Source organism: Podarcis muralis, chromosome 13, assembly GCF_964188315.1.
Source record: "Podarcis muralis chromosome 13, rPodMur119.hap1.1, whole genome shotgun sequence".
Lineage (NCBI taxonomy): Eukaryota > Metazoa > Chordata > Lepidosauria > Squamata > Lacertidae > Podarcis > Podarcis muralis.
The window spans coordinates 17,204,178-17,227,403 of NC_135667.1; the positions used below are offsets into that span (position 1 = coordinate 17,204,178).

Sequence of the window (23,226 nt, forward strand, 5' to 3'; positions counted from 1 at the left end):
TGCCCTCTCCAAACCCTGGTTTCTCCTCAGCAACGGGCATTCAGTGGCCCTGCACCTGAACATGGATGCACCACATAGCTTCCAATAGCCACGGAAAGATCTATCCTCCATTAATTTGTATAATCCCTCCCCTCTAACAGTGAACCCAGCTGGCCAGTGCCAGCAGGACTATAGCCAGAGTGGACCCACTGAGAAACAAGAGGGTGCGTTTGGAGAAAACCCAAAATTTGCAAAACTACAAAAAAAAAAGAATAATAAATCTGGGAGAAAAAACCCCCCAAGAGGCCACCCAAAAGAGCTGTATAAGGAGCAAGCATGCTCAGTGGCCATAGAATGTCTTCTTTGGACAAGTGATTGGAAGAGAGGAAGGCTTGAGCAACTTGCAATGGAACATTTTAGCTCCTTTTAGGCGTTACCTGAAGGAGCGTCTCCACCCCCATCGTTCTGCCCGGACACTGAGGTCCAGCGCCGAGGGCCTTCTGGTGGTTCCCTCACTGCAAGAATCAAAGTTACAGGGAACCAGGCATAGGCCTTCTCGGTAGTGGCGCCCGCCCTGTGGAATGCCCTCCCATCAGATGTCAAAGAGATAAACAACTACCTGACATTTAGAAGACATCTGAAGGCAGCCCTGTTTAGGGAAGTTTTTAATGACTGATGTTTTAATGTATTTTTAATACATTTTGTTGGAAGCTGCCCAGAGTGGCTGGGGAAACCTAGCCGGATGGGCGGGGTAGAAATAATAAATTATTATTATTATTATTATTATTATTATTACTACTACTACTACTACTACTACTACTACTACTATTACTACTACAGCTCCCATGTAACTCTACACAGGAGCTGGGAGTGGAGCCACACCAAACAGCCCTTCCCCTGGCATCTGCACAAAGAGCATGGAAAATTGTGGGGATGGAGCCTTTCCGTGTCCTGCATCTGCCTCTCTCTAGCCAACGGTAGGGCCGGCCCCAAGAGATCTGAGTATCACATAGCTCCCCTGGTCAGGACATCAACCTTGTCCAGAGTGCGGACAGACAATAAAAAAATTGGTCTTGAATTGAAATCACTGTGTGGCTCCCTAGTTTACCTACCTAGGATCCTGGGGTTGCACCTAACTTTGGCTGTGTACACACTATACCTTTAAAGCGTATTTGAAGCACGTTTACGCCCCTCAAAGAATTCTGGGAACTTTAGTTTAGGTAAAGGCCTCTGGGAATTACAGTGGTACCTCGGGTTAAGTACTTAATTCGTTCCGGAGGTCCGTTCTTAACCTGAAACTGTTCTTAACCTGAAGCACCACTTTAGCTAATGGGGCCTCCTGCTGCCGCCACGCTGCCGGAGCATGATTTCTGTTCTCATCCTGAAGCAAAGTTCTTAACCCGAGGTACCATTTCTGGGTTAGCGGAGTGTGTAACCTGAAGCGTATGTAACCTGAAGCGTATGTAACCCGAGGTACCACTGTATAACTCTGTGAGGGTAAACTACAGGGCCCAGAATTCTTTGAGGGAAAGGATGCACTTCAAAGGTGTAGTGTGCACACAGCCTTTCTACTCAGAGTAAACCCATTGAAATTAATGGACCCACATTAGTAATGCCCAGTAGTTGCAGTGGGCCTACTCTGGGGGTGACTAACACTGGACACGCAGCCTCCTGATTCCCAGTTATCCCCTTGCTTGTTCTTGTGAGTTATTTTCCGATATCAGAGCTGCGGTGCCTGGCACCTCGCAGAAGGTGTACTTGAGCTGCAGGAAAGAAGGAGACATGGACAGCTTCTCTGCTTTCTTCCCTCGCCCATTCTCTCTCCACCTGGAAGCCAGACACAGTTTTGGTTTTTTTGAGGGGAGACAGGGGTAGTTGCAGACGGGGGTGGGGAGCAGAGAGAGGGATGCCTAGGGAACAGCTCATGTCATCCCTTGGCCGCCATTTCCCAAACCGGAGCCTGAGGACAGCGGGGGGCTCCCAGCCACCATGCCTGAATTCTGCACCAGCGCCAGCAACTCACAGGAAAAATAAACCGAGAGGGAACAGCAGCACCGGCACCAGATGTGGGGCAAGAAGCCCCAAACCTCCGCTAACAAATACTCAGCTTTAGAAAGACCAGGAATTCTGGATTTCAAACTGGTCCAGCCTTTGGAGGAGCAGGGAGGGGGTGGACAGGGGACGGGACGATGACGGTAGTAAGCCGCCTGCCTGGTATCATCGTGTTGTAATTTTTTTTATAACACCAACTCAGACCATTGGTCCAACTGGCCAAGTATGGCCGGCAGCTTGCTCCACAGGCAGGGATTCTCTCCCAGCCCTCCATGAAAATGCTAGAGCAGGGGTAGGGAAACTAAGGCCCGGGGGCCGGATGAGTAGAATGTGTCCTTTTATTTAAAATGCATCTCTGGGTTATTTGTGGGGCATGGGAATTCATTCATTTCCCCCCCACCCCAAAATATAGTCCAGCCCCCCACAAGGCCTGAGGGACGGTGGACTTCCCCATGGCTGAAAAATGTTGCTGACGCCTGTGCTAGAGGTTGCATGTATGTGGTCATGTAGTACAAGTATGGCCCATCTTTCCTCCAAGGGTAGTGGTACAAGGTTCTCCACTCCCCCTTTTATCCTCACAACCAGTGGCGTCGCAAGGGGGGGCAGGGGGGGCGGTCTGCCCCGGGTTCCATGTTTGGGAGGGTGACAAGAAGGCACCCCACGCGGTGCTTTCACTGCCGCCCTGGCCCGGGCAAGGCGGCAGGAGCAGTCATATGTGGCCGCTGCAGCCACATGTGGAGGCTCCTCTGTTCGTGGCTGCAGCCGCGAGCAGAGGATCCTGCCACCGTCCGTACGGCGTTTCAGCGGCGCTGGCGGCAAACCGCTATGTACAACGCATGTGCGGTGTCGTGTGCATGCGTTGTATGTAGCGATGCTGCACATGCACTGTACATAGCGGTTTGACACCGCCGCCGCCCGAGCGCCGTACGGACGATGGTGGGATGCCTCCGTCACCAGCAGGAACCGCTTATGGTGAGCTGGGGGGCCCCCTCCCAGCCTCCCTCCCTCCCTGGCTTGCCGTAAGCGGCTCCCGCTTTGTTGCTTTACAGCGAGCTGGGAAGGGAGGGAGGGGGACGGATGGGAGCCGTGGCTCCTGAGAGGATGCAGCTTTGCCCCACAGCTCAGGGTACTTGGGAGTCACAGGGGTGGGGGCGTAGGAAGGGTGCCCATTTGGTGCCCAGCCGCGACTCCCAAGCCTACCCCAAGCTCTCAATGGGGGGGGGGGGCAAAAGAATTCGCACCAGGTACCACCTGGACTTGACACGCCTCTGCTCACAACAACCCTGTGAGGTGGGTTAAGCCAAGGAATGTCGACCGGCCCAAGGTCACCTGGTGAGCTTCATGGGGATGTGTGGGGATTTGAACCCAGGTCTCTTAGGTTCTAATCCAAAACACTCTAATTGCTACAGAGGAGACTTGCTGAACCTGTTAGTCATGTGGATTAACTTCAGCAGGTCTGCTCTGACTAGCATGGGATTTGGTGACTAATTCCACCCCAGTGATTGATCCTAAGACCTTTTTCATGCAACCACTGAGCACCATCCTGGATTTGTGGCCCTCTCACTCTCACCTTTACAGGATATTTAATATGCAAGGTGTTACACAACAGCCCTGTGCAGGGATGGATTTAGGTATGATGAGGCCTTAAGCTACTGAAGGTAATGGGGCCCTTTATATGTCCAGCTGTCCTTTGTCAACAACAAATTGTCGCTGTTTTTGTGTGTTGAATATATGCTATATGGTGATTTATGGACCTAATAGGCATCTAGAGCCATTTGCACATAACAAAAGATGTATTTTATCAAAGTAACTTTTGAACTGAAATACAATTAAGAAGAAGTATATTGGGGGGCAGGAGAGTGGGGTCCTAAGCTATAGCTTGTTTAGCTTATACGTACGTAAATCCGGCACTGGCCCTGTGCAGACCTGGATGACAAAGCAAGGACTTGACCAAGGTCTGTCTTGCAAATACAGGCATGGTTTTGAACTCAGGACTCTCAAATGTACAGCTGATCAGAGTCCACACTGTACCAGCTTGGCATTCAGACTGGCAGTGGACGAATTTAAATTTATATATGTCAATGAGGTATTAACATCAACACATACAAATATTAAACTGCAAGCCCCGTCCCTCCAGAAGAGGCAAGCCCTTAAGAAACCCTTTACGGCAGCATGAATCAGACGCCTTGGCCAGACCCAGGCCAGCGAACCAGTTTTGGATTAAATGTGCTCTGGCTGGCCTCACCCGCTGTGAAAAGGCCTTGGCCTCTCTCGCCAGCCTGTGAACATGAGAGGGACCTTTGTTCATGGGCAGAGTTTGTTTTGCCACCTGTGTGTGACAAGCGCTTTGAGGTGAGGCAAGGGGAGTCTGGAAGGCGGCTTTGATTTCACCTTGGTGGGGGCAGAAGGGGAAGCAGTATTTGCTGACAGGCTGAGGTGGGATGGTGGGGGGGGGAAAGGCAGATGCTGGCACCCAGATGTGTATTCAGAGGAATGGTGTGAGTGTCTGTGAGGGGCTGGGGAGGGAGGCAGACAAACTGCTGAAGCTGCACTCCTTCTTGTGGGGGCAAGTGGGGAGGGATTTACTTCCTGGCAAGACAAACTGGGAGAGCTCCTTGTCAGAGCAATATTATATCACGTTAAAGAGTCATGGCTTTCTCCAAATAATCAGTTTGTTAAGGGCGCCGATATTTGTTAAGAGACCCCCCTGTTCCCCTCATAGAGCTACTATTTAGCTCTATGAGGTTTAACAGTTGATCCCTCATCCCAGGGAATTCTGGGAACTGTAGCTCTGTGAAGGGAGCAAGGGTTTCCTAACAATTCTCACATACCCTCCAACATTTCTCCAATGAAAATAGGGGCATCCCATTCCATAATGATAATTTCACTATTTTATACCCCACACACATCTTACTGGTTTGCCCCAGCCACTTTGGGTGGCTTCCAACATATAAAAATAATAATAAAACATTAAACATTTAAGAAACTTCCCTACAGTGTCATACCTCGGGTTACAGATGCTTCGGGTTGCATGATTTCGGGTTGCGCACCACGCCGAACCCGGAAGTACCGGAACGGGTTACTTCCGGGTTTCGGTGCTTGCGCATGCACAAAAGCGCTAAATCGTGTTTTGTGTATGCGCAGAAGTGCCGAATCGTGACTCACACGTGTGCCAACGTGGCGCTGTGGGTTGTGAATGCTGCAGGTTGTGAACGTGCTTCCCGCACGGATCACATTCGCAACCCGAGCGTCCACTGTACAGGATTTCCTTCAGACAGCTCAGGGGTTGGAGAGCACAATTCTCAACTACAGTTCCCTGCATCCTTGGGGAAAACCATGACTGCATCTGACCTTGAAGAGTTTGTGAGAAAATCATTTTTAACTTAGCAAATGTGTGGTCTTTTTCTATGCTAGGGGACATAGGAAACTTTGGAAATAAACTTTTTAAGGAACCTTTTGCAACTCACTTGAAAGGGTACTTTTTAAGATTCTACAGCTGTTGTAAACAAAAATTGCCCTTTTCCCTTATGGGGTATCCAAGAGCCCATATAGAGTCCTTACATAGGTTCCCTATTGGTAGGAGAAAATAACAGAGGCCAACCAGAGAATATTGAGAAGCAAAGCAGCTAGTAAGCTTGATCTTTATTGATCTGTTGCAACAGGGTGCTCCCCTCACCCGCAGGAACAATGGCGCGCAAGGCCTTATAAAGACTTTTGAAATTGCCACCCTGTAGATCAAGACCACCCCCAGAAACATTATACATACATCACAGAAGGGGTGTAACCTAAGACCACCCCCCAGATACATCATACCCACATCACAGAAAAGGCGGTCTAAAACAGAAATTTGAATGTTGTTTTTCTTCTGTTGTTGTTTATCTCCTGTCTGGCAGGTTACTTGATTGGATTGCCTGGGGAGCCTGGCCAGACTTTTGTAATGATAAATACTTAGTTCTGGGCCAGCTCACAGGCTCAAACCCTATTCATATCTTAAATGTGCCCTTAAGACAGGATTTGTGAGGAACGAGACAATGGGGAGGTCTCCCACTTTGACCTTGCAGAGAAAACATTTGCTCAGTTTAGGAATCAAAATGGTTCCAGGTCGGTCTTCCTGTGCTGATCTATGTATGTGCTTGGTTGGTACACTTATGAACATTACCATATATCTAAGACCTCAAAACTCCTATCACACTACCCACTTTCTTCATGCCATGCATAATTTTATAAACTTTTGTCTTGTCACTTTTTGCTGACCTTTTCTCTAAACTAAAAAGTCCCAAACACTGCATCCTTTGCTCACATCCCCTCTATCTTATCCTCCCGTTTTCATTTTTTGCAAGCCTCAGGCCTGCATTTTGCCATCATTATGAGTAATTGCTTTATAATTGCTTGTATTATCGTGGCAACTCCAGCTCAGAGGGTTAAGATGAAGGGGAGGGAAAGCGGTTGCATTCTTTTGCGCCCGGAAACTCAAAACTCCCCGCCATGGATGGCATCTGCACGGTGCCTCAAGTGCCCAGAGACCATTGAAGCCTCTGACATCTGTAATTGGTGAAGACAGCAATAACAGCCACATCCCAGTAGCAAGTATTTGCTAATTGGGAGCCTGCTGCTGATGGACTCAAGAGTTGGATCTTACAAAGGAAGTGGGCAGAACAAACAGGACGAGGAGAAAAGGGAGGCAAAAAAATCATGTGATGAGTGTGACAGAAAAGAATTGGATATAGATTTAATATATCTCAGAACATAGGCTGTGCGAGGAGGATTTTACGTGGAAGAAAGCCAAAAAGATAGTTCAGATGAGTAGATAATTTTATTATGATGATGATGAGTTATTAAATTTATATACTGCCCTTCATCCAACAATCACAGGTCGGTTTACAGGAGAAGTAATTTAAGGTTGTTCATAACTTGAATGCTTTAAAAGGTAGCGCACCCAGCTCTGTACAGATTAGGGTTGCCAACATTTCCCCCTAGTCTTTGGCCTGTGTCCTTAAGAACAGCCCAACATGAAGAAATTACCAGGCCATATCCAGGGCATGATCCGGAGGCGCACAAGGCGGCAACATTACTGATGCTAAGCAGGTCTGGGTCTGGTCAGTGCCAGGGGAACTGACCAGCTGCGAACCCCTAATGCATGCTTTTGGAAATCGTAGAAAAAGGCAGCAACACACACACATGTAACAAATAAACACATGGGAAAGTTTTGGTAAAATGGTTGTTGGGATTGAGAAGGAGCAGCGGCGTAGCGTGGGTTGTCAGCACCTGGGGCAAGGCAAGTAATTTGCGCCCCCTAACCCGTGGATTGTGCCCCCTAACCGCACGCCTGGCACCCCCCCCCCTCCACAGTGGGTGGCGACCCGGCGGCTCGGATCGGATTCGCACAGCCAGCACTGCAGTGAGAGAGAGTGAGTGAGCCAGGTAGGGGCAGAGAGCTGCGAGTGCGAGCGCGCCCCCCCCCAGATGTTGCGCCCGGTGCGGCCGGCCCCCCCTGCACCCCCCACGCTACGCCACTGAGAAGGAGTGAGACTGGGATAAGAGAGAGGCGAAGCTGCAGGTAGTGAGTTAATTACCGGTAAGTCAGCAGTCATGGCCCAGGGACATCAAGTAGGTGCCTTCACTGCTCTTTTCAATGCCTGCTATAAGCATTGTTGTTCAGGCAAGCCGATCCAGACCTGTTGACATGTAAATTAAACTGGTTTTTAGCTTATCACGAACTTAAATTATGTTTGGATAGTTGTTTTGTTTGGTTGCCCCCCCCCCCCTTTTATTTATTTCGTTCTTCTTGTAAACCAGCTTGAAATACTTTTTTTTTTTTTTTAACAATCAAGCCGTATACAATTGTATTTTTTGCTCTATAAGACTCACTTTTTCCCTCCTAAAAAGTAAGGGGAAATGTGTGTGCATCTTATGGAGCGAATGCAGGCTGCGCAGCTATCCCAGAAACCAGAACAGCAAGAGGGATTGCTGCTTTCACTGCGCAGCGATCCCTCTTGCTGTTCTGGCTTCTGAGATTCAGAATTTTTTCCCCCTTGTTTTCCTCCTCCAAAAACTAGGTGCGTCTTGTGGTCTGGTGCGTCTTATAGAGCGAAAAATACGGTAATTAGCAAACCAATGGTAGCTTACCCCAAACAGAGCTGCAGTTCCCAGCACCCTTAACAAACTACAGTTCCAAGGATTCTTGGGGTGGGGGTGCAAGAATGCACTTTACGCATATGATTTGTACACAGCCTCAGAAGTGATTTGGGGTCTTCAAGGTTGCAGACATCACTCAGCCTTGAATCTGGAAGGACGTGTATATGCTGAGATGACGGTTTCCAACCATCCCATTTCCTCTGACGATTTCTTAACTACGTTCTTCAGCAGCGCTTATGATCTACCTTGAGTTGTGATGCCCTCAACAGCACAATGCCATGCATGTCAGTTGAGAGGTAAATCCCATTGTTTTTGATGGGGATTACTCCTTAGGTAAGTGTGTACAGTATAGGACTGCAGTCTCACTGTACAATTCTACAATGCATGTTAAAGGCATTGTAACGCAAGGTATAGGCAAATATAATCCAATACAGGGGTACCTTGGTTCTCAGATGCCTTGTACTCAAACGCCTTGGTTCCCAAACGCCGAAAACCTGGAAGTAAGTGTTCCAGTTTTTGAACGTTTTTCGGAAGCCAAGTGTCCAATGCGGCTGTTGGCTATTGTTTCCTGGGCGCCTGCACCAATCAGAAGCTGTGTCTTGGTTTTTGATCTTTCGGAAGTCAAATGTACTTCCGGAACAGATTAGGCTTGGCACTTTTGTTTTTGCTATTTATTTTGGAGGCTTTTGCAGTTAATTTGTTTTTGTGACTATCATCAGTGCAGGTAAAAAAAAATTTTATTTTTTTTTATCATCTACAATACTATCTTATTTATTTTATAGTACAGTACATTGATTATTGCTTTCATTTTATGGATCAACAGTCTCGTTAGATAGTAAAATTCACGTTAAATGGTTTTTAAAAGTCTGGAACGGATGAATCCATTTTGCATTACTTTCTATGGAAAAGCGCGCCTTGGTTTTAGATCGCCTTGGTTTTGGAACGGACTTCCGGAACGGATTAAGTTTGAGAACCAAGGTACCACTGTATCTGAGTAAACCTTGTTCCCTGCAGTCTCACCTGAGCTAGCACCCCCACCTCACCCCAACTAGAGAAAGAAAAACAAAATATGTCTTTCTTTACTAACAACCAATAAATTCCTTACAGGGATTAATTTCAACCTGGTGCCTGGTAGTGGCTATGATTTTCCTTAAGGTGGGGGGGGGGAGAGGTGGAGAGGGAAAGGGGTGGAGTTCTTAAGCATCTTTATCAGTCTCTGTTCTGGGTACCAATCTCAAAGCAGGCAGTCCTCGGACAAGAGGGAGAAGAAATAGATGCAGTTGGGAACAAAAGGAGCTTGTTGGGAGCAGTCTTGGGGTGGTGGATGGAAGGACAGATAAACAGACAGGCATTCAGGGAGTCAGAGAGAAGATTGCCAAGCGCCGATGTCTTTACGTGGAACTCCGCTTCTCAGATCTCTTCGTCTAAGGACAGGTATGTGGAATTAGGAGCAGATCTGGAAGGTACTTCATTTAAATTGGGGCAACCGCTACTTATTCCGTTCATATGTGTACATATGTTGTCGAAAACTGTGTGAAGACTCGATCTGCCAAGAAGGGGGGGGGTGTTGATGGGGGAGGGGGGAAAGAGGGTGCCAAATCTACCCCAAGCCAAAAAAAAAAAAAAAAAAAAAAACACTTCCCAGGACTTGAAGTCAGGACTGAAATCCCTTGAGGACTATTTTGTATCATTCCTTCTATTTCCAATATTCAGGATGTGAGGACGAATCCTTATGCAGCCCAAATGGCACAAGAGAGAGGTACCAACAGGCTTAGGGGGACCCAACATTTAAAAACATGCAATTGTTTTTAATGAAAAAGGTCTATTGGGGTGAACCCACCCAAATTGCCCAGTGAGGACTGTGTGTGTTCAGAGGCAAGGAATGCTGGCAGGCTGTTAGGTGAGGGTCAGAGGGAAACTGAACAAAGCAGTTGGCATCCTGAACGCTGCCCTCCGTCGCCACTTTTTGTTGCAGGTCCCATTTGTGTTTTGCTAATCTAGAAATTAACGGTCACTTTTAAACCCTCAGCCAAAATAGGTTCCTAGTCCTTTCCTGGTTCCTTAAGGTGCAGATACAGCCTGAATAAGGACCTAGGGTCTGAACAGCTCTATACCCAGAATAAATTCTGCACCATCTGAAATCACACGTCCAGCGGTACATTTGCAGACTACTTGCAAGTAAGGAAGCAATGCTATGCACAAGAAGCTGGTGTAAGTCAAGGCAGTGCTGAGTTTAGCCAGGGTAGAGCCAAACCCTGTTCAATTGAATCTTTGTTTTGCCGTTCACGTGAGAGAGATGGAAGAGATGAATATACCTTTAAGGTTTTTCTTATAGCTTCGTTAACTATGAACCCCAAAATTTGGGATCCAGCAGTGTTGCATTTTTGAGCTTTAACTATGAATCCCAGTTTGATGTATCTGTTTAGGGCGTTCTGCAAAACACTGGTCACAGCTTTGCAAAGCTTTGGCACAGGTTTGGAGGGGATCCCAAATTTTGGGGTTCGTAGTTCATGAAACTCTTCTAGCTTAGTGATTGGAAGGAGATGGGGAGAGAAAGGAGTGACATTTTAGGTGATCCTGTCTTGACTTCATGCTTCCAGAAGAGGTCTCTCTTGTTTCTATTTCAAATTTCACTAGGGATAAGGAAGGACAACAGAGATTTGCAGTGAAGAAGACAGCGATGGATGGGTTTAGCAAGAGGTGTTGCAACTCACCTTACTGGGGGGGGGGGACATGCCATGACTACGCTCCTCTAATGGGGGCTCTCTTCTCCCACCTCTCCAGGCCCAATCAGAGCTTCCTTCGCAGGTGCAGGCTACCATAGCAAAAGCAGGACTTTGCAGGAGGTGCTTCATATCAACTCCTAACAAAACTGAGAATGCCACATGGCAGCCACATCTCTCAGCCTTCCATGGCGCCTCCACGGCCCCTGACTTCATACGAGCATGGGAGGGATCTGTGCACCTTTGTGTCAACAGCAGCATCCCACGTCATGCGCACCTTGCAGAGACCCTGCAGGAGCCGGCCCGGCAAGAGGAAAGTGAACCACCGGAGGTTCCTACAGAACCAGATTTGCAGGTAGGACATTTGAAGGACATAAGAGGAGCCCTGATGGATCAGGCCAGTGGTCCATGCTGTTGTCACCATGCATGGCCAACCAGAGGCCTGTGGGAAGCCTGTGAGCAGCACTGGAGCACCAAAACACTCTCCCCTCTCATGGTTTCCAGCCACAGATATTCAGAAGCATTGCTGCTTCTGAACTCAAACAGCTACCATCCCTGTTCTCCCCATCCCCACCTCACCCCCATGCTTCTGACTCTAGAGTTTATTTGGGAGAAGGGAAGAGAAGTCTTGGGCAAGATGCCCTGAGTGGTCCATCTCCTCTTTGCTAATGTTCCTTCTGCCCGTTGACTTGCCCTCCCCCTCAGGGCTCAATACATATAACCACCCAGAGGGCAAGTGAAGGATTCCGCTCTGTCTTCTCACTCTGTCACTTCCCGCATGCTCAGAGAGGGCAGGGGAACAGGCAGTGATAGCACAGCAAAGGAGGGAGGGAGGGAGGGAGGGAGGGAGGGAGGGAGAGGTGCAGAGCCTGGAGGTTTGGGGAAAGGAAGGGCAACAGCGATGGGGGCCTTGGCAAATGCCTGGCGTTGCCTATCTGCCTCTGACAATGGCTCTGCTCTCCCCCCACAAAATGCCAAACTGGTGCCTATAAGCAGATTCAGAGGGCTGTTGTGGGAAAATATCAGATCTTTTGGGTGATAAGCACTGGATTGCTCAGTTGGTTAAAGCATGGTGCTGATAACACCCAGGTTGCAGGCTTGATCCCCGTGAGGGACAGCTACATATTCCTGCATTGCAAAGGGTTGGTTTTTTTTAGGAAGGAAAGCCCCTTCCAACTCCATGATTCTAGGAATAGGTAGTAGTAGTAGTAGTAGTAATAATAATAATAATAATAATAATAATAATAATGCATCCCTGAGATGGAGGCATGCTTACAAACTGTGCTGTAAGGCATGGTGAGAAACTCTGATGTACCCAGTGCTTTTTTGGGGGGGCGCACAGGGGTACGCATACCCCTAAACATAACCACAGAGCCTAGGGCTTGCCGATCAGAAGGTCAGTGGTTCGAATCCCCGTGACGGGGTGAGCTCCCGTTGCTCTGTCCCTGCTCCTGCCAACCTAGCAGTTCGAAAGCACGTCAAAGTGCAAGTAGATAAATAGGTACCGCTCCAGCGGGAAGGTAAACGGCATTTCCGTGCGCTGCTCTGGTTTCGCCAGAAGCAGCTTAGTTATGTTGGCCACATGACCTGGAAAAACTGTCTGCGGACAAACGTCGGCTCCCTCGGCCAGTAAAGCGAGATGAGCGCCACAACCCCAGAGTCGTTTGCAACTGGACTTAACTGTCAAGGGTCCTTTACCTTTAAGTTTGGCCTCATTGAGGGGCAGTATTTCAATATGAGTAGGAAAATGAGAGTACCCCTAAACATTTTTTTTAAGGGGAAAAAAAGGCGCTGGGTGTATCCCATAGTGCACTGCTTCAGGTAAACCCATTGCAGCCTGCAAGAAAACTCACAGCCTTTTCTTTTCTCCTTCCAGGAGTTTCTCAGACATTGAGGCTGCTACTCGCCGCTTGGCCTCCTCCATCCTTTCCCAAGAGGCTCAGACACCCCCTGCAGCATCTCAGCAAATGAATCCCCCCAAGCCCAACAACCCAGCCCCCACCCGGGCTCCTCCTGGCTCCTTTTTGGGCACAGCAGAAGCGTTTGTGGCTCCCGACCCCAGCCCCAGCTGGGCGCTCTCCCTTGACGCCCTGATGTCAGGACCAGATGAACTTTTCGAGCCCATCACTGAGGAGATGGAGCCGGCAAGCAACACCTTGTCTCTGTGTGGCCCCGATCCCTTAGAGTCGTGCCTGCTGGGATGTAATAATGCGCCACCCGGCCTGCCGTCCAACGGAGAAGGTTCTGCAGCCTGTGGAGCTTGCCTAGTAGCTGCAGACCAGTGCTTTCCGGGGGCATCTCAATGCCCCATCCCTGCCTCCAACCCAGGGGCTCTGGTGGTTTCTGACTATGACACCTGCGTGCCCTTCTGGGAGCTGGAAACATGGTGACTTGACCTCCAGCTTTAACATCCATCTCAATGTCCTGTTTGGTCCAAGGTGGAGGGTTCATACACACGTTTGTGTTCATTTATCCTCATCTGTGCATTCGTTTTGCCTAATGGACACCTGTTTGCAAGCCAGTTCCCCCAGTGCCATGTATCCTTGTACATCATATTCCTTAATATTTGCATTTTTGTATGCACCTTTTCCAAAGAAGCCTTCAACATCTCTGTGCTGCGCTGTCCATTTAATGTTCCATAGAGTGAGTTGGGAAACTGGAAAAGTCTAGAGGAAACATTTCTTCCTTTCTCTCCTCTCAGCCATTCTTTCCCTTTTGAACCCTCTCCTTTCCTTCCTCTCAGGTAATCTACTGTACTCAATAGTTCTGAAAGAGGAACGAAGCAACTTAATTAAATCATTTGTTGGCTTTATATATTCATCTCCAAGTATTTTCTTCTTATGCTCAAGGTATGTAAATGTAAACTATGCTTGGCTGTTTAACTGATTCAACTGAAGAGCAGAAAGTTAATTATTGCTCTGCCTAAAATTGCTAATAATGTCCCTCTCTGAATTTTGTGCACCTGATTCAATGATGTGACTATTAAATGTTTGTTTCTTACTGCCACCTAGTGGACTGTTCTATTATTATCCATATCTTGCGCGTCATGTATTCCCCACATTTAATCCCTTTAAGTGAGGACCAGGGCCATGTGGCATGTCATTGTGCCACGAGAGAGACAGCCCCATCATGGCATCTGCTGCTGGGGCCTCCTAATGATGTTGGACTACAACTCCCATCATCCCTGAGTGTTGACTGCTGGCTGTGGCCAATGGGAATTGTAGTCCAACATCATCTGGTGAGCCACAGGTTCCCCAGTCCTGTATTTCAGGTAACACCCCAGGCCCTAGGCTTTCATGGCTTCTAGAGCAAGTTAGTGGCTTTGCAAGGAAAGTTTTGTGTGAGCGTGTGGTGTGGTTTTGATAGAAATATAGATAGATAGATAGATAGATAGATAGATAGATAGATAGATAGATGATGATAGATGATAGATAGATGATAGATAGATAGATAGATAGATAGATAGATAGATAGATAGATAGATAGATAGATAGATATAGATAGATAGATGATAGATAGATAGATAGATGAAAGATAGATAGATAGATAGATAGATAGATAGATAGATAGATAGATATAGATAGATTAAAAAAAGAGATAGCTTCGGTAAGATTTCTGTGTCCCTGCATAGCACAGATGCTAAAGTTGCAAAGCATTCATGTTTATCTACAACAACTCTGCAAAGGTACATGAGGCTGAGAGGGAGAAATTCCCTCACTGCCACCATTTCAAAAGAGTTGTTGTTGTTTAGTCGTTTAGTCGTGTCCGACTCTTCGTGACCCCATGGACCAGAGCACGCCAGGCACTTCTGTCTTCCACTGCCTCCCGCAGTTTCAAAAGAGTAGAACCCAGGAATTTCATAAATATTCACATCCTGGCTGTGATATCACACCGTGGTTTCAGTATACCAGCTGCTGCTATGTTTATTATAAAAAGGTAAAGGAATCCCTGACCGTTAGGTCCAGTCGCGAACGACTATGGGGTTGGGGCGCTCATCTTGCTTTATTGGCCGAGGGAGCCGGCATACAGCTTCCGGGTCATGTGGCCAGCATGACTAAGCTGCTTCTGGCGAACCAGAGCAGCGCACGGAAACGCCGTTTTCCTTCCTGCCAGAGAGGTACCTGTTTATCTACTTGCACTGGCGTGCTTTCGAACTGCTAGGTTGGCAGGAGCTGGGACAGGGCTACAGGAGCTCACCCTGACCCCGTCACAGGGATTCAAACCACTGACCTTCTGATCAGCAAGCCCTAGGCTCTGTGGTTTAGACCACAGCACCACCCTATGTTTATTATACAAGTGGGCAATTTAAAAATCTGGGAGAATGGAAATAAAACTAAGCTGAACTCCCATTTCCTCAAAGCACGCAAGTTTTATCCCATAAATAAATTTTCTTGTGACTTAAAGTGTAACTCTCCAAGAAGACCCCTTGATGTGAGTTATGTACATTTGTTGCATGCACAGGTTAAACAAGGTGTGATCCTGTGTAGTTTTGTAACGCTATCTTTTGCTTGTTTTTTATGGTTGCTATGGCTTTTTTAAAAAGCATTCCTTCAGAGGAGGCAAAGGACTGCTTTTTTTAATAAAAAAAATCCATTTTATTTGAAATGGAATGCAAATGCATTAATTTCACTCGTTAGAAAATTATATGAGGACCATGAAGGGGGATTAAGGCATTACCACAAGTAACAAAACATAGAAATGTCACTAGGCTGCAGTGTTTCCCAACCTTGGGTCTCCAGCTGTTTGAGGACTACAATTCCCATCATTCCTGACCACTAGTGTTGCTAGCTAGGGATGATGGGAGTTGTAGTCCAAAAACAGCTGGCGACTCAAGGTTGGGAAACACTGGTCTAAACAACATAGAGTCTTCCAATATGCTGCTGGACTACAACTCCCATCCTCCTTGGTTGGCCATTGACCATGCTGGCTGGGGCTGATGGGAACAGGAACCCAAAAACATCTGGCAAGAACTGTGCCCTAAAGTGTACTTTATGAGACTGTAAGGGCAAGAGATGCACCGTATTTTTCGCCCTATAGGACGCACTTTCCCCCCTCCAAAAATGAAGGGGAAATGTGTATGTGTCCTATGGGGTGAATGCAGGCTTTCGCTGAAGCCTGGAGAGTGAGGGGGGTCGGTGCGCACCGACCCCTCTCGCTCTCCAGGCTTCAGGAAGCTATCCGCTAGCCGTGGGAGACGCAGCTCTCCCACGGCTAGCGGAGAGCTTGCCGGCACCCAGAAGCTTGTGGCGCGCTGAGCTCAGCACGCCCCAAGCTTCGGGCTTCGCGCAGCCCTCCGCTAGCCATGGGAGCGCCGCGTGACTTCGTGACTCCCACGGCTTGCGGATAGCAGCCTGTTCTGGGGGCTGGGGTCGGGGGAAGCTTGGGCTTCCCCCGCCCCAGCCCCGCACCTGGGGGGGGAATAATTTTTTTTCTTTATCCCCCAACAAAAAAACTAGGTGCATCCTATGGGCCGGTGCGTCCTATGGAGCGAAAAATACGGTATTGAGATGTATGGAGCATGCCAAAATTGCCAATTTGCAGAAGGATTTAATGATATTAGAGGCTAACTTAAAATTGGATTAATAACAGAGGTTTCAGGTACAGTGGTATCTCAGGTTAAGTACTTAATTTGTTCCGGAGGTCCGTACTTAACCAGAAACTGTTCTTAATCTGAGGTACCACTTTAGCTAATGGGGCCTCCTGCTGCTGCCGCGCCGCTGGAGCACGATTTCTGTTCTCATCCTGAAGCAAAGTTCTTAACCTGAAGCACTATTTCTGGGTTAGCAGAGTCTGTAACCTGAAGCGTATGTAATCCGAGGTACCACTGTAATGCTTATCTGTATTCTGATTTCTGTTTTTTTTTTAATTTTAATTTTTTTAAATGCAGCATCATAATCCTGCAGTTCTGAATAAATATTCTGCTCTTCGTTCATTTACCATTCATCCATGGGCAGAGGCACTGGCCTCTATAGCCATTTAGTGCCCTCTATGTTCCATATACTTCAGCATATTATATATGCTATCCCCTTTCAAATATAAAATAAATAGCAAACAATGGGATGATGTGGGAAGGGGGGAAGTTGGAAGAGAAAATAACTTTTAATAAAAACATTTCTCATGTTCCAGTGCTAGACAATAGAAACCAATCAAATCAATAGTGTCTTATGGGGAACTAATGGGTCACCTTTAAAATGTTGTGGGTTCCTTAGTGGCCCAGGTCTTAAGCATCACAATAAAGAAAAGAAAAGGGGAAAGGACAATTATGTTTTATAAACTTTCTATGTCCTAAAACTGAGGGCCTTTCTGTGCGAGGCAACTTCTCTCTGGGCCCAAAGTGAATGAATGAATGTGTTACTTGGCCCAACTCGAAGCGCTTTTGCCCAACAACGGCCGCTCCGGAGACGCCGGGTCCCCCACCAGCGGGGCGCAGACCCCCCCGAAATTGGCCCGGCGCGTTTCTCGGGCCCCCGATCGCCGCGAGAAGTTTTTAATTTAGCCGAAAAAGGCCCAGATTTCCCGGCGCCAGGCGCGCCGAGCGGGACTCGGCCGCGCTTCTGCCTGGTTTCCCCCGGCGCGCCGCCTCCCCGGCCCGCGAGGCGGCCGGGCTCGGAGAGAGAGGCTCCCGCGGGTCCCTTTCGCCCGGGACCCGGCGCGCTGCGAGGCGGCGAGGCGGCGATTTGGGCCGTTTTGGGGCACTCAAGAAACACAAAGTTGCAGCGGGGACAGGAGCCATGTCTGGCTGCGGAGGAGAGCGCGGGGTCTGCGAGCGCACCAATCAGCGCGCAGCTCCGCCCCTATAAATAGCAGGCAGCTCCGGGGCCGCACTTCAGACTTTACTTTTCGGTTCCGAGAGGTTCTAGCCCGCAGCCCGCCGCCTTCTCCTCCTTCAGCATCAGCCCCAGCGGAAAGCCGTCGCGAGCCGAGGCGACCATGTCGGAGACTGCTCCCGAAGCGCCCGTGGCCGCGGCGCCGGCCGCCAAGGCGCCGGCCAAGAAAGCCAAGAAGCCGGCGGGAGCCGCCAAGGCGCCGCGCAAGGCGTCGGGTCCCAGCGTGACGGAGCTGCTGACCAAGGCGGTGGCCGCGTCCAAGGAGCGCAACGGGGTGTCCCTGGCGGCGCTCAAGAAGGCGCTGGCGGCCGCCGGCTACGACGTGGACAAGAACAACAGCCGCATCAAGCTGGGCCTCAAGAGCCTCGTCAGCAAAGGCACCTTGGTGCAGACCAAAGGCACGGGCGCCTCGGGCTCCTTCAAGCTCAACAAGAAGCAGCTGCACGACACGGCCAGGGACAAGGCGGCGGCGGCCGGGGCCAAGAAGAAGCCGGCCGCCGGGCGCACCAAGAAGGCGACGCCCAAGAAGCCCGCCTCCGGCTCGGCCAAGAAGCCCAAGAAGCCGGCCGCCAAGAAGAGCCCCAAGAAGGCGGCCGCGGCCAAGAAGCCGGCGGCGGGCGCCAAGAAAGCGGCGGCCAAGAGCCCCAAGAAGGCCAAAGCTGCCAAGCCCAAGAAGGCAGCGCCCAAGAGCCCCGCTAAGGCCAAGGCCGTCAAGGCTAAGGCCAAAGCCAAGCCCAAGACGCCCAAGGCCAGAGTGGCCAAGCCCAAGAAGGCGGCGCCCAAGAAGAAGTGAAGAGGCCACGCCACGCCCGCAGCCCTCGCCATCCCAAAGGCTCTTTTAAGAGCCACCCACTTTCTCACCCGGAAAGAGCTGACTTGCGCTGCTCCAGCGTCACCAGTGGTTTTCCCGTCTTGCAAGTTTGGAAAGTCAAATCAGACCCCCACCCTCGTCCACCCGCCCGCTTTTTAATAAAAATAAAGAGACGCACTTGCACCCTAGTTTGCGCCTGCACTTCGGAGTAGCTATACACAGGGTTGAGAGGTTCGGTTCGCCTCTTTATCGGTATGGTTTGGGGTACTTGGTTTTACAGGGGTGTACCAGGCATCATAAGCATCACGAGAGGTTTCCCGTACTTCCCGCACGCCTGCTTTTTAATAACCAAAAATAAAAGGGACGCTGCAATCCCTGCGCGGACTTACACAGCTTAGTCGACGCTAGCAGCTCGCCGCACGTTAAGCCATCGGGCTTCAGGGGTACCAACTTTGCCCCGCGACCTTGGGTGCATGGCCCTAGCACCAAGATTGGTGGGTGCCCATTCATGGGGAATTGTGTGGGTGCTCGGGAACCCAGGGAGTTGCCACCTATCTCTAGCACCCTAACAAGGGGCGCCGACATGGGTTCCGGGACTGGCCTTTGGACAGTGCCCGCACCCCGCCCGCTGTTAATAGGAACGCAGTCACTGACACTACCATAGACAGCGCTGGCACTTCTGACAACTACGCACAGCTTCGTGGCTGTGGTTACTTGAGTGTCAAAGGCAGTGGCTTGTTTGAGCGGGATTACTGCAGCGCCATCAACTAAGCATGCATTTTTTAAAAGTATTAGAATTATCGATTCTTAAGACGCGGAGAACCTCTGTCTTGCTCCGACCAAATACCCATTTAAGCCAGCATCTTCTTTTAAGCGTGGCCAAGAGCTCTTTCTGCGAGGGGGACACGAGTGCAACAAAGCTTGGTGTACGAGTTCCAGGGGTGTAGACAATTTCCCGCTCAGTGTTTCCCACTCCTTTCAAAAAAGCGATTATGGAAGGGGGGGGCGGCGAGTGTCTGTGATAGATGTTGGGACCAACGTATGGAGTTGTGCTAAACATTAGCAACTTTACTTGGGTTCATAGAAACGGAAGCGAGTCCCAGCTCTTCTGGAGGAGAATGTGGTGGCTCTCAAAAGAACCTTTGGGGTAATGAGGGGGTGCAAGGGGGTGCGGGTGGCTACGAGGTAGCAGGTGCTGCCTTACGCTCTTTCCCCGCGGATGCGCCTGGCGAGCTGGATGTCTTTGGGCATGATGGTCACCCGCTTGGCGTGGATGGCGCACAGGTTCGTGTCTTCGAACAGACCCACCAGGTAAGCCTCGCTCGCCTCCTGCAGAGCCATCACAGCAGAGCTCTGGAAACGAAGGTCCGTCTTGAAGTCCTGCGCGATCTCGCGCACCAGCCGCTGGAAGGGCAGCTTGCGGATCAGAAGCTCCGTAGACTTCTGGTAGCGCCGGATCTCGCGCAGCGCCACCGTGCCCGGCCGGTAGCGGTGAGGCTTCTTCACGCCCCCCGTGGCCGGAGCGCTTTTACGCGCAGCCTTCGTGGCCAGCTGCTTGCGCGGCGCTTTGCCACCGGTGGATTTGCGGGCGGTCTGCTTGGTCCGAGCCATTCTCTCGCCAGCAGCAAATAAGGAGGACGAAGCAACACAGGTCTAAGAATGAAATGAATGAGCAAGCAGATCCGAATCCCGGATATTTATAGCAACCTCCTCTTGACCTGATTGGCTGAAACAGCCATGATACATATTTTTCAAGTTGCCGGGCTACACCATGATTGGACAAAAGCTGCTCCTCTTCCATTCGTCAGAGCTTTCTCGTCATTCATTCTCATTGGAGCCAATGATACTTGGTTTCCATGATCTCGTTTCTGTAGCGAAAAAGCATCAGAAGATTGAGCGGCGCTGAGCTTTCTGTAACTTGTAACACTTAGGGAACAGGTCGTGAGATCCACATTATGTATCTTTTTAAGCGAGGCTTCCTCGGACTGCTGTGGTGGTGAATATTAATTCTAGGCTTCTCCTAGTTAGGAAAGGACGATTAAGGAACATTCGAGCATTTTGGCACCCGTGTGTCTGGATAGAGGAGCGCGCCTCCGGGGGTGTCGGCGTCGGATGTCACACTGAAGTGAGCGCTGGGAAAAGAAAGCTGTTAATACTAGAACGGCATTTTAATAAATCATTTCCTCGACTCGGCTAGTATTTAAAGCGGGCGATTAAAGTGGCACCAACCGATTTCTTGCCTCGCCACTTCAGCCTCGGTATTACTCCTGGGGCTGATACCCACTTACCGGGTGGTACGTAAAAAATTGCCCCTCTTAAAAACAAAATGCAGAAGAACAATTTTCCTGTATGAATTGCATATAATTTCGCCTGCTAAGCATCTTTTACTGAGGCTCCAAGCATACCCAAATAACGTGAAGTAAGAAAAAAATCTGATTGGTCAGATTCAAACCCTCGCGGCTTGATTGGTGAAGAAGCCGAGCTACTATGACGAGCGCGCTGACGGAAGAGGGGCGTGGTGAAATCAGAACACGCCCCCTTTGTGCGGGTTTCACTCAGGTCGGGCTCAGTGCTATATATACCCGTGCCGTTGTTCCCGCAGCTTCATTCCTTTTTTCTTCGTCTGATAGACAGAGACTTGCTCAGCAGAGATGTCTGGTCGCGGAAAGGGTGGCAAAGGCCTTGGAAAGGGAGGCGCCAAGCGGCACCGCAAAGTGCTTCGCGATAACATCCAGGGCATCACCAAGCCCGCTATCCGCCGCTTGGCTCGCCGTGGAGGCGTGAAGCGTATTTCTGGCTTGATCTACGAAGAGACCAGAGGCGTCCTCAAAGTCTTTCTGGAGAACGTGATTCGCGATGCTGTGACCTACACCGAGCACGCCAAGAGGAAGACCGTGACTGCCATGGACGTCGTCTACGCTCTGAAGCGCCAGGGTCGTACTCTGTACGGTTTTGGTGGCTAAGCTTTTCAAAACCCTTCATATACTTAAGAACCCAAAAGGCCCTTATAAGGGCCACCCACGCTTTCATAAAAAGAGCTGCGCTCGCTTGTATCTTAAAAAAGCAACGTTGTGATAAAATGAATGTGTTGCGATTGTTCGGTAGCAATGTAGCCTTGTCCTTCTAGAGTGAGGTTGCCAAAGGAAACATGATTACGGTTTAGGAACTTGGGCTGGTTTCCAGCTTTTGATATTTTCTTGTCCCATTTGCGCTACTTTTGTAGCAACCGACTGAGGTTTCCTCTTTAAAACTAAAGACGTAGCGAGAGCTTGGGAGCTTGCTATTTTCTGGGTTAATTAAATAAAATCCCCACCCCCGGTTTCCCGCCTTGCTTTGTTTAATTTTAAGCCCCATGTAGAGCGTTAATAAAGGAGTAATGCTGGTCGCCATTTCCTTAAGGCTTTTTTGTGGCAGATCTCGCAGCTGTTTTCCCCCAGACCTACGCGTCTTCAAATAGGTTTTCCGTTTTCATCTAAAAAAAGCTCTGTATCCTGCCTCGTGTGTTTCTTAACATAACACCCCTTTTAACGCGTGATTTAATCGTCGGTCTAGCTATACTGCAAATTATCCATGAACAAAGAAACCAGAAATGGCATAGAAAAAACGCGGGATTTCTAGTAGCTATCCAATTGCAAAGCAACGCGGGGGTTTTAGATTGGTTCCACCCAAACGCGTCACAAATCACGAGACTTCATTCTTATCTCCTTTTGCCCCGCCTTCCGTGCTGACTACGCCGGTGCAAAGCGTGGCTTTGTATGCTGAACGGAGCATATAAGAAAGTACGGTAATTGAGCTGGCCCCTTAACTCTGAAAAAATATATTTTAAAATGTTGGGGGGAAATGATGTACCGGTGGCTTGTTGGAGGACAGGTGAGCGGTTGCTGAGCAATACCTTTTCAGGAGCTCCAGTTATTGAAATCAGACAGACAAAGCTGTCTGAACTCTATCAAGAACCAGCAGTTAACACAGTTTCGTCATGCACACACATAGAACCTATTAAAGTTAGAGAGCAAAAGTAAAGAGAAATACAAGTAAAGTGTATATTGATTTTAGCTGGTTACACCAGGTATATAAATATATTCCAGTTTGTGTAGTGCTAATTAGCGGTTTGGCTTGAGCAGCAATTAAAAGTATCAGAACCTTGCCTGTTTACTTTCACTGCAGATTCTTAGAGATAGGAGAAACAAAATGGACAAAGTACATATTAGGACACTTTTTTGGTGATGCTAAAAATTGTCATGATTCCAAAATACACCTTGTTATGTACTGAGTTGCATAGGATCCAAAATGCAGCAGTCTGATTGGTCCTAGAACAATGGATTCAGAATGCAGCAGTCTGATTAGTCCACAGGAGCCACCCAATCCAGCTCCAGGTGGAAGTGAATCCGCAACCTGATTGGCCTACAGGAGACTCCCAGAATTAGCCAATCATGTGGGGCCCATTGTGTAAATAATGTATATAAAACAGACATTCTGGGGGCACTTCCATTCCTCCTCACCACTATGAGCTAAATAAAGAGCATGAAATCTACTCTTGACTCTGAGTATATTTCACTGGCAACAAGGATGGGATCCCGCCGAGCTGACCGCCACACACAGCACTGCAGCACCACCACCTGCTGCACTGCTGCCTCGCACCTTGTATCCAGGCTGTCGCACCATTGCCTTGCACCGTGTATCCAGGCTTCAGCTTCAGGCC

The 23,226-nt window shown here is 49.1% G+C and overlaps 4 protein-coding genes across 4 annotated transcripts; 3 read left to right on the top strand and 1 right to left on the bottom strand.

Moving 5' to 3' along the window:
* The first annotated feature begins 10,860 nt into the window (after positions 1 to 10,860).
* C13H19orf85 (chromosome 13 C19orf85 homolog) lies at positions 10,861 to 13,907 on the top strand. Its single transcript, XM_028703600.2, has 2 exons — positions 10,861 to 11,244; positions 12,766 to 13,907. The coding sequence occupies exons 1-2, from the start codon at positions 11,045 to 11,047 to the stop codon at positions 13,277 to 13,279; spliced, it is 714 nt and encodes a 237-aa protein (XP_028559433.2). The 5' UTR covers positions 10,861 to 11,044; the 3' UTR covers positions 13,280 to 13,907.
* A 3,816-nt stretch (positions 13,908 to 17,723) lies between these two features.
* On the top strand, positions 17,724 to 18,698 carry LOC114607988 (histone H1.3-like). The gene has a single exon (XM_028751722.2). The coding sequence runs from the start codon at positions 17,820 to 17,822 to the stop codon at positions 18,507 to 18,509; it is 690 nt and encodes a 229-aa protein (XP_028607555.2). The 5' UTR covers positions 17,724 to 17,819; the 3' UTR covers positions 18,510 to 18,698.
* An 871-nt stretch (positions 18,699 to 19,569) lies between these two features.
* LOC144325076 (histone H3) lies at positions 19,570 to 20,174 on the bottom strand. The gene has a single exon (XM_077917034.1). The coding sequence runs from the start codon at positions 20,136 to 20,138 to the stop codon at positions 19,728 to 19,730; it is 411 nt and encodes a 136-aa protein (XP_077773160.1). The 5' UTR covers positions 20,139 to 20,174; the 3' UTR covers positions 19,570 to 19,727.
* Positions 20,175 to 21,098: 924 nt separating this feature from the next.
* LOC114607995 (histone H4) lies at positions 21,099 to 21,916 on the top strand. Its single transcript, XM_028751734.2, has one exon. It carries the CDS (start codon positions 21,179 to 21,181, stop codon positions 21,488 to 21,490), a length of 312 nt encoding a protein of 103 aa, XP_028607567.1. The 5' UTR covers positions 21,099 to 21,178; the 3' UTR covers positions 21,491 to 21,916.
* The last annotated feature ends 1,310 nt before the right edge of the window (positions 21,917 to 23,226 follow it).

Excerpts from the sequence above, each read along its gene's own strand:
- C13H19orf85 (XM_028703600.2), top strand. The coding sequence starts at position 11,045 with ATGCCACATGGCAGCCACATCTCTCAGCCTTCCATGGCGCCTCCACGG. Across the intron at positions 11,245-12,765 it reads CTACAGAACCAGATTTGCAG|GAGTTTCTCAGACATTGAGG; the intron begins GTAGGACATTTG and ends TTCTCCTTCCAG.
- LOC114607988 (XM_028751722.2), top strand. The coding sequence starts at position 17,820 with ATGTCGGAGACTGCTCCCGAAGCGCCCGTGGCCGCGGCGCCGGCCGCC.
- LOC144325076 (XM_077917034.1), bottom strand. The coding sequence starts at position 20,138 with ATGGCTCGGACCAAGCAGACCGCCCGCAAATCCACCGGTGGCAAAGCG.
- LOC114607995 (XM_028751734.2), top strand. The coding sequence starts at position 21,179 with ATGTCTGGTCGCGGAAAGGGTGGCAAAGGCCTTGGAAAGGGAGGCGCC.